The 14,010-nt window shown below is 40.4% G+C and overlaps 1 protein-coding gene and 1 pseudogene across 8 annotated transcripts in view; one reads left to right on the top strand and one right to left on the bottom strand.

Annotated features, from left to right (window-relative positions):
* Positions 1 to 14,010, top strand: part of LOC146506965 (multiple C2 and transmembrane domain-containing protein 1-like) — a 143,569-nt gene that overhangs the window by 10,560 nt on the left and 118,999 nt on the right. For 3 of the 7 annotated variants that reach the window (XM_085181455.1, XM_085181454.1, XM_085181452.1), the window contains exon 1: positions 1,512 to 13,828. The exons of 3 other annotated variants lie outside the window; for them this stretch is intronic. In XM_085181455.1, coding sequence (XP_085037581.1) covers positions 13,787 to 13,828 — 42 coding nt within the window. In that variant the 5' untranslated portion in view covers positions 1,512 to 13,786. Of the gene's footprint in view, positions 1 to 1,511; positions 13,829 to 14,010 lie in introns of those variants that run through there. One more of the 7 variants, XM_085181453.1, reaches the window with a different exon arrangement.
* LOC146506966 (uncharacterized) lies at positions 575 to 1,886 on the bottom strand (annotated as a pseudogene). The gene is made up of 3 exons (XR_014877377.1): positions 1,831 to 1,886; positions 1,649 to 1,703; positions 575 to 1,516 (listed from the first exon to the last, which is right to left on the bottom strand). The product of XR_014877377.1 is annotated as an uncharacterized LOC146506966 (transcript).

Here is a 14,010-nt window from a genome sequence, read left to right as displayed (position 1 = left end):
CAAGATACTAACCCCAAATTGCTCTCCGATGCATCCATCGGAGTATGAATGTGTGTGTGAATGTTACCTTAGAAAGCACTTAGAAAAATGTGCTTGTGTGAATGGGTGTGAATGGGTGAATGTAAAAGTTGTGTACAGCGCTTTGAGTGCTCAGAAAGAGTAGAAAAGCGCTATATAAGAACCAGTCCATATGTCATATCTGCAAATCTGCAGCTCAAATTTATCCACTGCATGAATGCATTCTTGTTCATCACAGAAAAGTTTGTTTACACGTATCAGTAAAGACCACTTTGTTTCAATCAAGTTAAATCGCAGTACAGACTTATTGCAGTCATTTGGCCAGAGATTCATTTACATAACGTTGCCTTTTATTGATTCAGTGAGAGGTTGTTTCGTTTTCCTTTCAGGGTATCGGATGTCAGATAAAGGTTATCTGTAGGCAGGCACTTTGCCTTTATGTGGCCTAAAAGGTCACCAGAAAGGTTTACCCTCATTTTTTCAGCACTTACCAACTTGTAAATCAAACTAATGTGCTCTGCAACTCAAAAGTCAATCGAAGCTGGAGTCTATACTCGTAATGCACATGTTAGTTTATTGTATGCTCAGTTTTTATCAGTTATTTTTTTTGTTTTTCATGAGCTTCCATCTTCATTTTCAAACTTCTTCCACTTATGCGATGAATGAGAGCTAAAGACATCACTGATATATGTCTTAAATCTCTTCATAGTGTCACCCCTTTTCAAGTTTTGATCCTTTTTTTTTCTCTGGTACACCAGATGCTGCCGTTCTCTGTTTTTCCATATTGTTTTCACTTTTAACTGGCTTTTTTTTGTGGCTGTATCCTTTCATTTCCTGCTTGTCCATCCATTCCTTCCACTGGTTGTCCATCATCAAAGCCTCTTTTCCACTATCATCCTCACTCTCATGGCTGAATTCACTGGAAATGAAGCTTTGCGTAGTGCAGAAGGGATTAGTGGTGCTGTCCCAGATAGGAGCGACATCTGAGGAAGAGCTCTGATTTTTCTGTTGCTTGCATGTACCTGAGTCTGGCTTCCCTTGTACATCTTTGGAGATGTTTCTGTTTTCTGTTGAGTCAGTGTCACTGGAATCACTGGTCAATGAAATCTTTAAGGATTCCTCTTTCAGGCTTTTTCTCAATATGAACATGCTGTTTGTGTCATTGTGTGTTTCAGAAAAGGCTAATGTTTTTGGTATCTCCCCATCTTCGTAGTCTTCATCAGTGTTTTCGAATCCTCCCGCCATTTCCCTTTGCCACCTCGACGCCAACCTCAGGTCCGAGCCCAGCTTGCTGCAGCACAATGGTGTCTTGTCTGTTTCTTCTAACAATAGTTCTCTCAGCTGTTCCTGAAGCTCAGCTGCCATCTCCTCTCTCAGGGCTTGATTCATGAGAGAAAATTCTCTACGCAGTTTTGCAGTTTGCTTCTCCACTTGTCTTTTTACCATCGTGCTGATCCACGTCATGCAGAACCTCCTGTCAGCTGCTGATGGATTTCTCCTAACGACCAGTAATGAAAACAAAAAGTCAATGACTAAAAACAGAGATTCAATGCTACATTTTTGATTTGGTTATATAAAGTAATTATTTAGCTCTTTCTTGCAAATATGATTTTGGCTGAAAAAAAAGTACCTGAGTTTAGAGAAACTGAAACGTGTGTTTCTTGAAGATTTCGCCATCCCAAATTCTGTGAGGGAAAACAAGTGAGGGCTTTGTTTGTTGGCATTGAATGCCAGTTTATTATTGTTATTTTTCACCAAATTGTAGAATACTAGCGATGCATAAACATTTCCATTGAATAAAGCATAACTTACCTCTGCAGTTGACCTTTCTTCAGAAATATCTATTTTTCTTTTGTATACATTTGAAATTGATGGATCTTAGCAACGTGTTCTCTAGCATTTTTGCCAGTGAACCTAGAAAAATAACAATAAAAATAACAAATGTCCTTTGTTAAAGCGCAGGCTGTTCTATTATACGTATAATTTTATCTTCAAAAATAATATTAATCTATTAATTAATACTGGTGTTTTACTTTTGCTTTGGTTAAATATGCAGTTTTTTTGTTTCTTATTGAAATCAGGACAATAACAGCATAGATCTAACTCTGGACTACAATGTCTAGACTTAATATGATGGCGATTGTCCATTTCTGCCAGTTTTCTGTCACTATGGGACAAATTGTGTAAATTGTTTCCAATTAGCGACCAGCCTGCCGTTCTAAGCTGTGCCAGAATCTCCAGCACCAACAGGTGGCTGCTATTTCTAAGTCATGATTATGACCACAGCCCACAGTTACTAAAAAAAGGCTTTCAGTACCACAGCAATACTTTTCATCTCATTAGTCTGTATATGTATACACACTATATCACAGATGTTAAGGATTGTTGCTTATTTGTAAATTTGTATAAAAAAGTAGCATGACAGTTGCAGGCCCTCAGTGTGAGACACTGGCATCCACAATAGTGCCAATTCAGTGTTCTCACATTAGCGTGCCGCATGCCATTTATGAGCTTAGAGCATTCTTGTACCCATTTATATACACAACTGCTGCTGACACGCTGACTGAGATGGGGGGGCAGCACAAATACCCTGGCACACATCTTCAAATAGTCGCACACAGATCCGCTCTCATGAACTTTTGTGAGCTGTGCTGCTGTGGGAGACTTTAGACCGTTTGCTCGTTCTTTCATCCATGAGCTCCACAAAATCAGGGGTGAGTTCAGTGCATTAATGCAATACTAGGACTCCTTCTCTATCGTTTATTTTTAGCTTGTCCAGATGAAGGGCTGATGAGTTTTGTGCCATTGTGAGTCGCAAGAGTCATTTTTGGTCCTAGAGTATTGGTGAAACGTGCCCTCAACGAGGTCTTCACACGAAAAGTGCTCGAGGGTATGGTTACATTTTTGTTTTTTTGTAAGAGCGATGTCTGCACTCATATGCAACTTAAAGGAGTTTTGTAGTTTGACATTTCGCTAAATACAATCTGTGGTTCACTGGTTTCAAATTACACACCTGAGAGCCTCTAACTGAGGTTCGTGTGGATGGATGTTTATTATTGATCAGCTTTGCCCTAATATCATGACTCAGCATGAATGAAGCATCCATCGCAGCTTAGTGATCTTTATCCTGGCGTGTAAAGTCGCACATCCTTACAAAGATGGACGCATCAAGATGGGTTGGCGTTGGCCTTCAATATGCCGTACAGCATAAACCGAGCTCTTTTGTGTGCGTTCACTCAACAGATGATGCTGTTTATGTGCAGAATCGAATACTGTTGTAATAATATAGGCAGGCTGCAAAAAGAAAACAGCAGAGCCCGCTGTTGGGTGCATACGATCAGGCCAAGTTCATCCATAGAAGTGAATTCATATGGAAATAAATGAAATGTTTCTCGATGAAAGTGCAGAATACACACACAAACATTTATATTCGATAGAAAAGGAATCACAAAGATTCATCAAAAAAAAAACAAACCATAGTGTATGAATCAGTGCAGTGACAAGATAGATGTACTTGGCAGAAATCTCTGTGATAATTTACTGTGTGTAGATGCAGAGAGTGAGAGAGGAAGTCTTTTTGTTTTTTCCTAACAGTGCTACTGAAGTGTCAATCACAGTGTGTAAATTGGGAATGTTACTTTCCAGCCATCAGCCATCTGTTCATCTCCTTCTCTCTGCCTTTTTTATCTGCTTTAAAAATGAAAACTCTCCTGATGATCAAACTCATCTGTAAACCAATACATTAGCAGAACACACCATTAGTTTAAAGGAGGAAATTTACCCGGCATATCTATCTATGAACCCACAAATTCTTAATTTATCTCATATTTTGGGATTGCTGTCATGCTGACTACACTGACTATACTAACAGACAGTGATAGTGTAGCCTTCTGTGAAGTCACTGCAGAGCCAGTGTAAACTGTATTTTGGATAAAATGAGAAATAATGTCCTGACCCTGGCGCATGGACAGTTTTCATCAGGAATGTTCATGAATAAGCATTTTTTTCTTAATTGAATGAGAATTCCTAAGTATCATAAGAAAGCTTTCTAATGGGCCAGTTACTGGTTATAATAGAACCATGTGGCTGTATGAGTGTGCATGTGGGTGTTGTTACAATGAAGGAGGATGAATCACTGGCTGAAACTTGCAAGGTTTGCTACTACAGTACCTCAGGTCTGGAGTGTGGGCTTCTTTCCAGGTCTGGAGTGTGGGCTGCTGTGATGACACACTGTGTGGGGGAACAATCCCAGGTTGTACGAGGAATAGCCCGTCCCATCCCCCCCAAAATTAAAATAGCTTTTGCGCTATATCCTGCATTTCCTGCTATATATCTGTTTGCATGTATTTGTGGTTAATGTGTGGGCTTGAGCTGCATCACAATGTGATATACAGTTATTACACCAGGAAATCCCCCAAGTATGTTCCATAATACTGAAAAGAAACTGGGAATATTTTGGGTGTGCTATTTCCAGGACATGAAAGGATTTATTTATTTTTATCACAGTGGGGAACGCAGGCAACTGAGAACATTTACAACCTAAAGGGGAAAATGTTTTATGTTCGTGCGGTTTAGTTGCTCATGTCAGTGCTTTATGTGAAAGGGTTATATGCCAGCTATAGTAACAGTAGCTCATGGATGGGTGGTGTGGCGGGGCCTGCGATGGTGCTGCAGGTGAGATGGACGCATCTGCTATCACGCCAACTTAAAAGGCTTTGCTCTGAGTCTGAGTTGTGGTTGTTGTTGGTGATGTGTGCGGCCGGCAGTGGTAGAGCTGTGGCCGTTCGTGTATGTTTAACAGCAACTGTGAAATAAAGCATGCTGAAGAGCATTGAAATGTCACCCGGTCTGCCGCGCCCCACATCCTGGGTTTTGGCACCACTGTAAATGACCACGCAGATCCAACGACATGAACATGCTTTGCAGGATTGTTTATTCGCACACTATTTATACGGTTGCTGTTACAACCCGCAGCTGCAGCTCTCCCGCTGGCAGCTCATCATACCAACAACAACACTCAAGACAGGACCCATTACAGCTTTTGAGCTGGCTCGATTGTAGATGCTGCGCAGGTGCGTCCATCTCACCTGCAGTGGCATCGCAAGCCACGCCCCCGCCACAGGTGGATAAATTAAGAGAAGCCTCAGATTAAATACATACATTGAACATAAGGAAAAGGCATTTCACCCACACACCACTGCTTTGCAACATGTGGCCTGTGCAGTCTTACCTGGATGTACAAAGCTCAGTCACGATGTATCTGCAGAAACTAGAAATCACCCAAAGGGAACATAATGTTTCAGAGTGAAACATGAACAAAGAGTTCAGCAAGACATAAAATCTGTTATTTGCCATGAAATTCCTTCATGGACTACCTCCATTAAATTTAGGATTCTTTTCGGAAATCTGTGAAAAATAAATTCCTTTATTTCCATTTGTATTGTGACCTGGTACACTTTATATTGCAGTAGTCCCTCAAGTCACAGACAGATTCAAAATTGCAGACAGCTCAGCTGCTCGCACCATTTAACTTTTTTAAAAAAGTTGATTTTAAAGGTTCACTATGTAACGTTCAGCAAAACGTTTGTTAGCGATGACACCGGTGGCCTTTATGTGAATTTTAGCATGTTGCCTCACGCTGCTGCCTGTTCTTTAATTCAAATATGACTCACAAAAACATGAAAGGTACAACTTCACCTTTGTTACTTATTGTCTCTGCACACTTTAAATGTGAAACATCAGGCAACTGCATAAAAACACATGGAAACAATGAAGGACAGTATTGCCGAGATAGTTTTGATAATATAGAGAAAGAAAATGCAAGAGAGATTACCTTTTGAGTTTGGGAGGAGACTTTATTTTTCAAAGTCATTCTGTAGTTTGTATCATGTAATGCCAAGCCAACTTCACTGCTCTTTGTTCTGCCTTCTTTTGCTTCTAATGTCAAGGTTTATTTAATGTGCCGGTTTGTGTGTGTAATACTGTATGAGTAATACTGTATGACAGTGACTGAACTTCTTGAACACTGATCACATTTATTGACAGCCAGGAGCAGTTTCTTCTCAGCCATTGTTGACAGTGCTGAGGATGGGCATCCCACCACTTCTTGATTTTGATTGTTGGACTGGTGCCCCCATGACCCAAACCCAGATAAGTGGTAGAAGATTGATGGATGAATGGATGAAAGCTTTTCATTAATGGAGTCTTTGCACCAAGGATTCTGAGCACGTCAGAGCTAAGCTTTACATGAATTGTACAAAACAAATAGATGCTGCTACCATGAAAACACACTGCCTGTTCAAAAACATGATTTTAGCATTAAAATGGGCATCTCTAATCAAAATGTGCTAAATTTGTAAGTTCAGAAAACATATCTATTTTATGGCAGTTCTATTTTAATGGTGAGAGAGACAGAATATCAACCAAACATTAAAAAAAAGATATTACATATTTGTTATGAATTGATTTATGTGTCATTGAGTGAAATAAGTATTTGATCCCCTACAGCCTTTTCCAGCACAGCAATGACCCCCCCCCCCCCCCAAAAAAAAAAATACCAAAGAGGCAATAAAGGAATACTTAAAGAAGAAGCACGTCATGGAGTGGCCTAAACAGTCTCCAGACCTCAATCCTGTAGAAAGTCTGTGGAAGAAGCTGAAGCTTTGAGTTGCCAAGTGGCAACCAAGAAACCTAAACCATTTACTGAGTTTCTGTAAAGAGGAGTGGGCCAAAAGAGTACAAACCTGGCGATCAACCACAAGAAACATCTCACTGCTCTGCTTGCCAACACAGATTTCTCCAACAAGTAAGTCTTGTTTTGCTTGGGGATCAAATATTATTCATAACATGTGTTTTTTATTCTGGATTTTTGAGATGATATTCTGTCTCTCTCCATTAAAATGAACTTACCATAAAAATTAGAGACTGTTCATTTATTTGCAAACTTACAAATTCAGCAGAGGATCAAATAATTATTTCCCCCACTGTACATAAGCTGAATTAATCAGACTATTTGAAAATGCATTATAATGTTGACTAAATTAAACAGTTCTGCCAAGAGCAAAGAGCTTTCATTATATTACACTGTATTTTTAATTGTGACTCTAACGCTAATGTTTTAGTGCCTAAACATGTGGCACAGTATTGTGTATTCATTGTGTGTATATAATCAGTAACACAATTTCAAATGATGTGATTTCATTAGAGTAGGAAATAAAGCGATTTAACCACTTATCCCTTGGGGGGGATATATCGTGCCTGGCCAGGCTCCCAGTGTGATAACCTCCTTTGTTGGCAGCCTCAGGGGCTACTCAACTTAGCTTGCTAGACTATGCCCTTTGCAACATTACTGCCCTTCCTGTGTCGTGACTTAAATCTCTCTCTCTCCTTCTCCCAACCTGATTTTCATATGCTGGATTTCCCCCTTGGATTTAATTTTGTTTTGAAACCTTTGCCTTATGTCCTTGTTCTGTTGCCTTCATTTGCATTTTTTTCTGCTTTTACCCTCAAGCAGCCTGTTTTATTATTTCTACTTTGTTTCTCTTTCTATCATCTTGCTCTGTATACTAAAGATATTTTTGACTAATTAAATCAGTTTTTTTAGCATCACTAATGATATCTGTCTCCTGGGCTTATGTCATCACATCTATTGCAAGCTAATTACTCCTCCTGGATGTAATGAACCCTAACCCTAAGTTTATAATCTCATCATAAGTTCACTGTCATGTTTTGCTCCTTTCTTCTGTAGCAACATTTTTGATTCACCCATCAGTTGTTTGTTCTGTATATACATAAAAAATGCTCATCATAGTTTCTTAATGTGATGTTATGACAGCTCAAAAAGTTATCAAGGTGCCGTTAAGAAAACCAGCTAGTGGGAGGGATATACCATGCCATAAATCTATATTAGTTGTGATAATTTTAATTTTTTGATTTGGAAACAGACCACCTTATATCCATCAATCCCAGGAAAAAGTACAGCTGTATGACTGACTGCATAGATTTATGCAGTGCCATAGTTGAAATTTGTACGATTAAAAACAAATAAGTGTCATATAGATAATAACTTTTGAAGGGACTTTTATGAAGATGTACACATGCACATGCAGCATGACAGCATGGTCTCAGTGGTCAGCACTCTGTTACCTCACAGAGAGGAGGTTCTGGTTCAAGCCCGAGCACTTCTGTTTGTAGTTTGTAGTTCTCACCACAGGTTTTTTCCGGGAGCTCCAGTTTCTCATTGAAATGCATGCCAAGCTGATGCTGCCTATGTGGTCCCAGGACACACTTGCACAAGAGGTTGTTGCTGTCAAAGAGTTTCACTTTCTGGTTTTACAGAGCCTGCTTTGATTCTAAAAGATTAGCAAACGCAGGGACAAATCTTGTATCTGAGAAATGATAGTACAAAATAAAGTAGACTGGAAAGGCAGAAAGAACTGATTAAAAGTGAGAACAATGAAAAGCAAAAGCTGGGAAAACAATTGTGTGTGTTGTACTAAGCATCTGAGATATCGTACACGGCGTGGCGGTGGTTAGTGTTGCTGCCTCACAGCAAGAAAGTGCTGGGTTTGAATCCAGTCTTTCTGTGTGGAGTTTGCGTGTCCTCCATGTGTCTGTGTGGGTTCTCTTCAGGGACTCTGATTTCCTCCCACAGTCTAGGAATGTACATGGGGTTAGGGTAATTGGTGATACTAAATTAACCATAGGTGTAAATGTGAGAGCGAATGGTTACTTGTCTCTCTGTGTTAGCCCTGTGGGCAGATTGGCGATCTGTCCAGGGTGTACCTGCCTCTCACAGCTGGGATAGGCTCCAGCCCCTCCTGTGATCCTCAATTGGAAAAGCGGAAGAAAATGAATGCATGGATCTTATCTTATCTGGAGCTTCTGCTGGGACAGAGATGAGCTGATTCCTGCAGTTGCATAGAGAGTCTACTTGTGGCGACTGCTTTAAGCTTGTTAAATTGATTATTGATCGGAACTCGAAAATGTCACAAGCTTGCTACGAGGCATAGCTTATAAGTATAATTGTCTCTTGTGAGCTTGTCTGACTATCTCTGTATGTTTTCCACTTCTCTGCCTGTCCATCTGTCTGCCTGCTAGTAGAAGCCACCGTGCCACTACTTGTGCAAAAACCTTCGCCTCTTCCTATTTTTTGCATTTAAGACACTACAGCAGACTCAAAGACTGTTTGAACAGCTTTTGTCATTTTTATATATTTGTCTTATCTTTTTAAATTCATGTTATGCTACGCATGTGTGTATATGTACATGTGTGTGTGTGTGGACGCCTTCAGTGATTTGTGGTGAGTAATGAGCAGACAGATGGTTAACACTGCAGGGTTTGTTGATGCCAACATTGGAGATTAAAGCAAGGATAGATGGACAGCATGGGTGTGTTTGTTTATGCCATATACGTGCATGATTGTGTGGAGAAGACAAAAAGCCTCACATGTCGTATCAGGGCTCGTGTGTAAAGTTGTTTATCAGCTAAAGAGCAGCAGGAAGAGCATAGCCTCAATTGTCACATATTCTCTAAATTTTCATATATAAGCACAACTTTAAGTGCAGACTTACTCATATTGTTCTGTATGTGCAGCTATTTTTGTAAGGTCTGGGTTATGTCACTTCTAAACTTGCCAGATTTCCTTCAGCTTCAAGAAAATGTGCCTCATTATGGTGTGCAGTGAGGCATCATAAAGTACTTTGTTGTAGCTTTTTTCTTAAGGGACCTCCATGAATTTTTTATCTCTTTCTTCGTCATGCTAATGCCTATGAGGGCGAGGTGTGTGTCTGTTTGTGTGTGCGAGTGTGTGTGCTGTGTTAGAATGAAATCAGCAACTAAAGTCATAAGAGCTGCTGACTGACACACTGCTGAACAAGGCTAATACAACAGCACGCATGAAAGGGACAGCTGTCTCGTCCTGGGGTCTGACTCTGTTGTAACATAAGAACGTGCAGTCTCTCTCTCTCTCTCTTTCTCTCTGTCTCTCTCACACACACACACAATGCACAAGCACGCATGCACACAAACATGCACAAACTGGCCCGCCTTGTCAGAGTTTTGTTGTGACTCTGCAGAGCTGTCTGTGGCAGGAAGCACAGCGGCACCTCCCTGCTGCTGTGCCCCCTGTCTGGCGTGGCATTCACCCTGTATGTCTACAGAGAGATCAAAAAATGTATACACTCTCTATTGTGCATGTCTCACAGCATTTCCTTCCTTTCATGTGCTATTGGGTGCTACAGTTTTATATTGCCATCTCTCCTTTACGGGATCATTTTAGTCTCTTCTGCAGTCAATGTCTGTCACAACTTTCCTCCTTTGTTGTGACCCTGAGTGCTGCTGGCAAATGTTTTCCGTGTAATATTTTCTATGTCTACAATAGACATAGCTCTCCTCTTTCACTGGTTCTGGTTCACCTTTCATCTGAATTGATGCACTTTTTCCACCCTCTTACAATTATATATTTCTTTGTTGTTGTTTTGTTTTGTTTTTACTTTTTGACTGAAGTGAACCTTTCTGCAGTTTCTCCCATGACCAGTCTCTATTTTTTGCTGTGGATTTATAGCTCACACTGAGAAGCATATGTGATATGAATAGCTAGCAGGCAGAAAATCATTGTGGATAGTACTAGAACAAAAAGACGGGGAAACTCGGCAAAGAGATTGGACTTCAGTATAGTATTTATAGCTTAAATATTGCAGCACATATATCCTGCGTTCAACAGGATAGTGTTATCTGTAAGGCATTCTGGCATGGTTGCATCATAAAATGTACTGTGCTCACAATAGAACTGAATTGTATAAATAAAGTTCCTTCATCTTGTGTTAAGAAATATGTTCTAAAACACTTCTTCAGTAGAGAATCAGAGAGGAGAAACACACAGAATTTCTTGCTAGCAAGGGCAGCCTAGAGTGAGACTCAGAGACTTGCCCTGAGGACTTGCCCTGTTCCTTTATTTATACACTTCAGTGGGTGCTTGTGTGGTGTGTGTGTGTGAGGGGGGGTCAGAGTGTGACCCCATAAAGACTTCCCTAAAACTGCTGGTCTGGAAAGTCCAGCAGTTCATCAAACCAAAACCACTTAGACTGGAAACAGATATAACTACGTTAATCCTACCGTAAAACAATAAAACAAGGTACGAACTTTCCCATGCTCCTAGGATGTGGGGGTGAAAGCCAGAACACCCTGGAATGTTGCAGACTTCCTAGGATGAGACATCCTTTCAATAAACACAAATGGTTACATGCAGTATTCTACCATATACAAACTTATATCATTAAAAGATTATACTGACTACTAAGTACAATTTTCCATTGACATCTTGTGTGAATATCTGTGTGTTTTTAGTATTGCTGAACTAAGCACAAATAAATAGTTTCATTAATGCAACTTTTCTAAAGGCCATTTTAATTGTTTCTGTTAACCTTGATTGGTTATCTGAGTGAAAAAAAAAAACTAAATTACCTCAGCACCATGTCCTAAGGATAAGTCCCCTATCAGCAGAAAAGTTGCAGTTTTACAGAATTGGTGGTAATTGGTTTTTAGTCCTTCTGTTGCTTTTCAGAAAATAAATGCTTATTCAAATTTGCCATGACTTTCTTTTGATTATGACACTTTTCACACTTTTAAGAGACAGTTATGTGTCGTTAGAGAAATTGTTTGCGTCAGTCTAGTAACTGTTTCTAAATTGAAAGGATTATGGGAAAGTCTGACGACTATTATAATATTTAACATTACTAAAAATCCATAATTCATAACTGAAAATTTAAATTCCTAAATTCAAAGGACAAAATGCACTGGTCGGCCATTTTATTAGGTGCACATTGCTAGTAGCAGGATTAATCCTCTTTTGTGTTTTGCCTTCAGAGCTGCCTAAACTCTGCATGTCAGAGATTCATCAATTTGCTGGAAACATTCCTCAGAGATTTTGGTCCATGTTGACATGTTGCCATCACACAGTTGCTGCAGATTTATTGGCTGCACATTCATTGGATTGAGATCCAGTGAGTGTGGGGAACTTGCAGTCAGGTTCATTAAACCAGTTTTATTTTTTTCTGCTTTGTGACATGGTGCGTTATCCTGTTGGAAGCGGCCGTCAGAAGACAAGTACACCGTAGTCATACAGCGATGTACATGGTCAGCAGTAATACACAGGTTGGCTGTGGCCAAGAGCATATCCCTCACATCATTACAGTCATCAGCAACCTGAACTGTTGATACAAGGATGTAGGATGGATCCATGCTTTCATGTTGTTTATGCCAAATTCTAACAGACCATCTGAATGTCAGCAGAAATCGAGACTCAGCAGATCAGGCAATGTTTTTTTCCCATCTTCTGTTGTCCAGTTTTGGTCAGCCTCTGTGAAGCCTGAGTTCTTAGCTGAGAGGAGTGACACCCAGTGCGGTCTTCTGCCTCTTTAGCCCATTTGCTTCAAGAGTGGATGTATTGTGTGTTCAGAGATGTTGTTCTGCATAGTACGAACCAGACTCCTCTGACCTCTGGCATCAACAGAACATTTTTGCCCAGAGAACTGCCACTCATTGGATAATTTCTCTTTTTTGGACCATTCTCTGTAAAGCCCACAGATGGCTGTGTGGGAAAATCCCAGTAGATCAGCAGTTTATGAAACAGTCATACCAGCCCATCTGGCGCTAACAACCATCCCATGGTCAAAGTCATTTAAATCACCAGGAATGAGGAAGGAAATGAGGAAGGAAAGGTGAACTTCATCAAGTGATCTTGACCATGTCTACATGACCAAATGTTTTGACTTGGCGCAACCTCACAGTGACTTGGTCTTTTCTTAATGCTTCCTTTGACATGTTTACAGTAATGGAATAAGTGTATTTCCTACCACTGGTGGTAATTATCATGAACAAATAAACTGGGATTTCTATTGTTCTCCCCACACTGGTGATATATGTGAATGCAGTATTCTAGTTGTGTTTCTAGTAAAGCCCTGTTAATACTGGGCTACACACTGATGAGAAAGAGTATTATTTAATAAGCGGATGTGATGGGTATTTAAGTGCTTTAATATTATACTGTATTGATACTGCAACAATACCAATAATATGAATGGGAGGGAGAATAAAATGAAATTGTAGGAAGAAAATCTGAAAAGTATGTACATGTGGGCAGCTGTCTGTGGTGGGGGGTTCTAGTTTTACCTTGAGCAAAACCCAATGAATGACAATTAACCCAATTTGCCTTGGCTTACAGCTCCAAATGAGAGAGATCCTGCAAAGTAATTAATGTGAAATCCATAAATGCTGTCATCTCTACAGCTTAGATTCTCTGTCTGTCAGTGTCTCCATGTGGTAATTCAGAATAACACTACTGTGTAATCCTTACAAAAGTCCAGCTAAGGGGATTGGTGACTATAAAACGGGCTCTCTCACTGACTAAACATCTGTGGACACGGAGACAGCAGCTGGTACCGTCTTCCTGGATGTGCTCCACGTTAACTTCATTTAGTATCGTTCCATCTCAGCAGTTTAGGCACTCTGCAGTGAGTATCTCTGCACGGTCTTGTGTCTGAGTGACAGCAATAGAGAAAGGCAGACAGAGCAGTATGATAAATTGTGAAGCTGAGTGAGGTATGCGAGAGCCTCACAGCTGGTTGCCCTTTGCTATTCGTGTGTTCATGAGCACGATACGGAGGGAGCCAGTGTTTGTGTGCGCGCCTCTCTCACAGAGGAGCGTAAGCCAGCAGCAGCAGCAGCAGCAGCAGCAGCAGTAGTACAGCGGAGCGTGTTCAGTGTCTGGATGTTAGCGCTGCCTCTCTCAGCTGTGGGACGAAGCCTTACTGTAGGTATTCACACACACACACACACACACAGATGCATAAATACATCTGTACATATTGCTGTTTTGACAATCTCCATGCTGATTTTCTTGTGGGATACTTTTCCATATACTGATGCCTCTTGCTTCCCATGCATGCTGTTGTATTATGCCAAGGTAAATAGTGGTTGTAAAGCACCATTCTT

This window comes from Neolamprologus multifasciatus, chromosome 12, assembly GCF_963576455.1.
Source record: "Neolamprologus multifasciatus chromosome 12, fNeoMul1.2, whole genome shotgun sequence".
In the NCBI taxonomy this organism is placed as follows: Eukaryota; Metazoa; Chordata; class Actinopteri; order Cichliformes; family Cichlidae; genus Neolamprologus; species Neolamprologus multifasciatus.
This window is presented reverse-complemented; position numbering and strand designations above follow the sequence as displayed.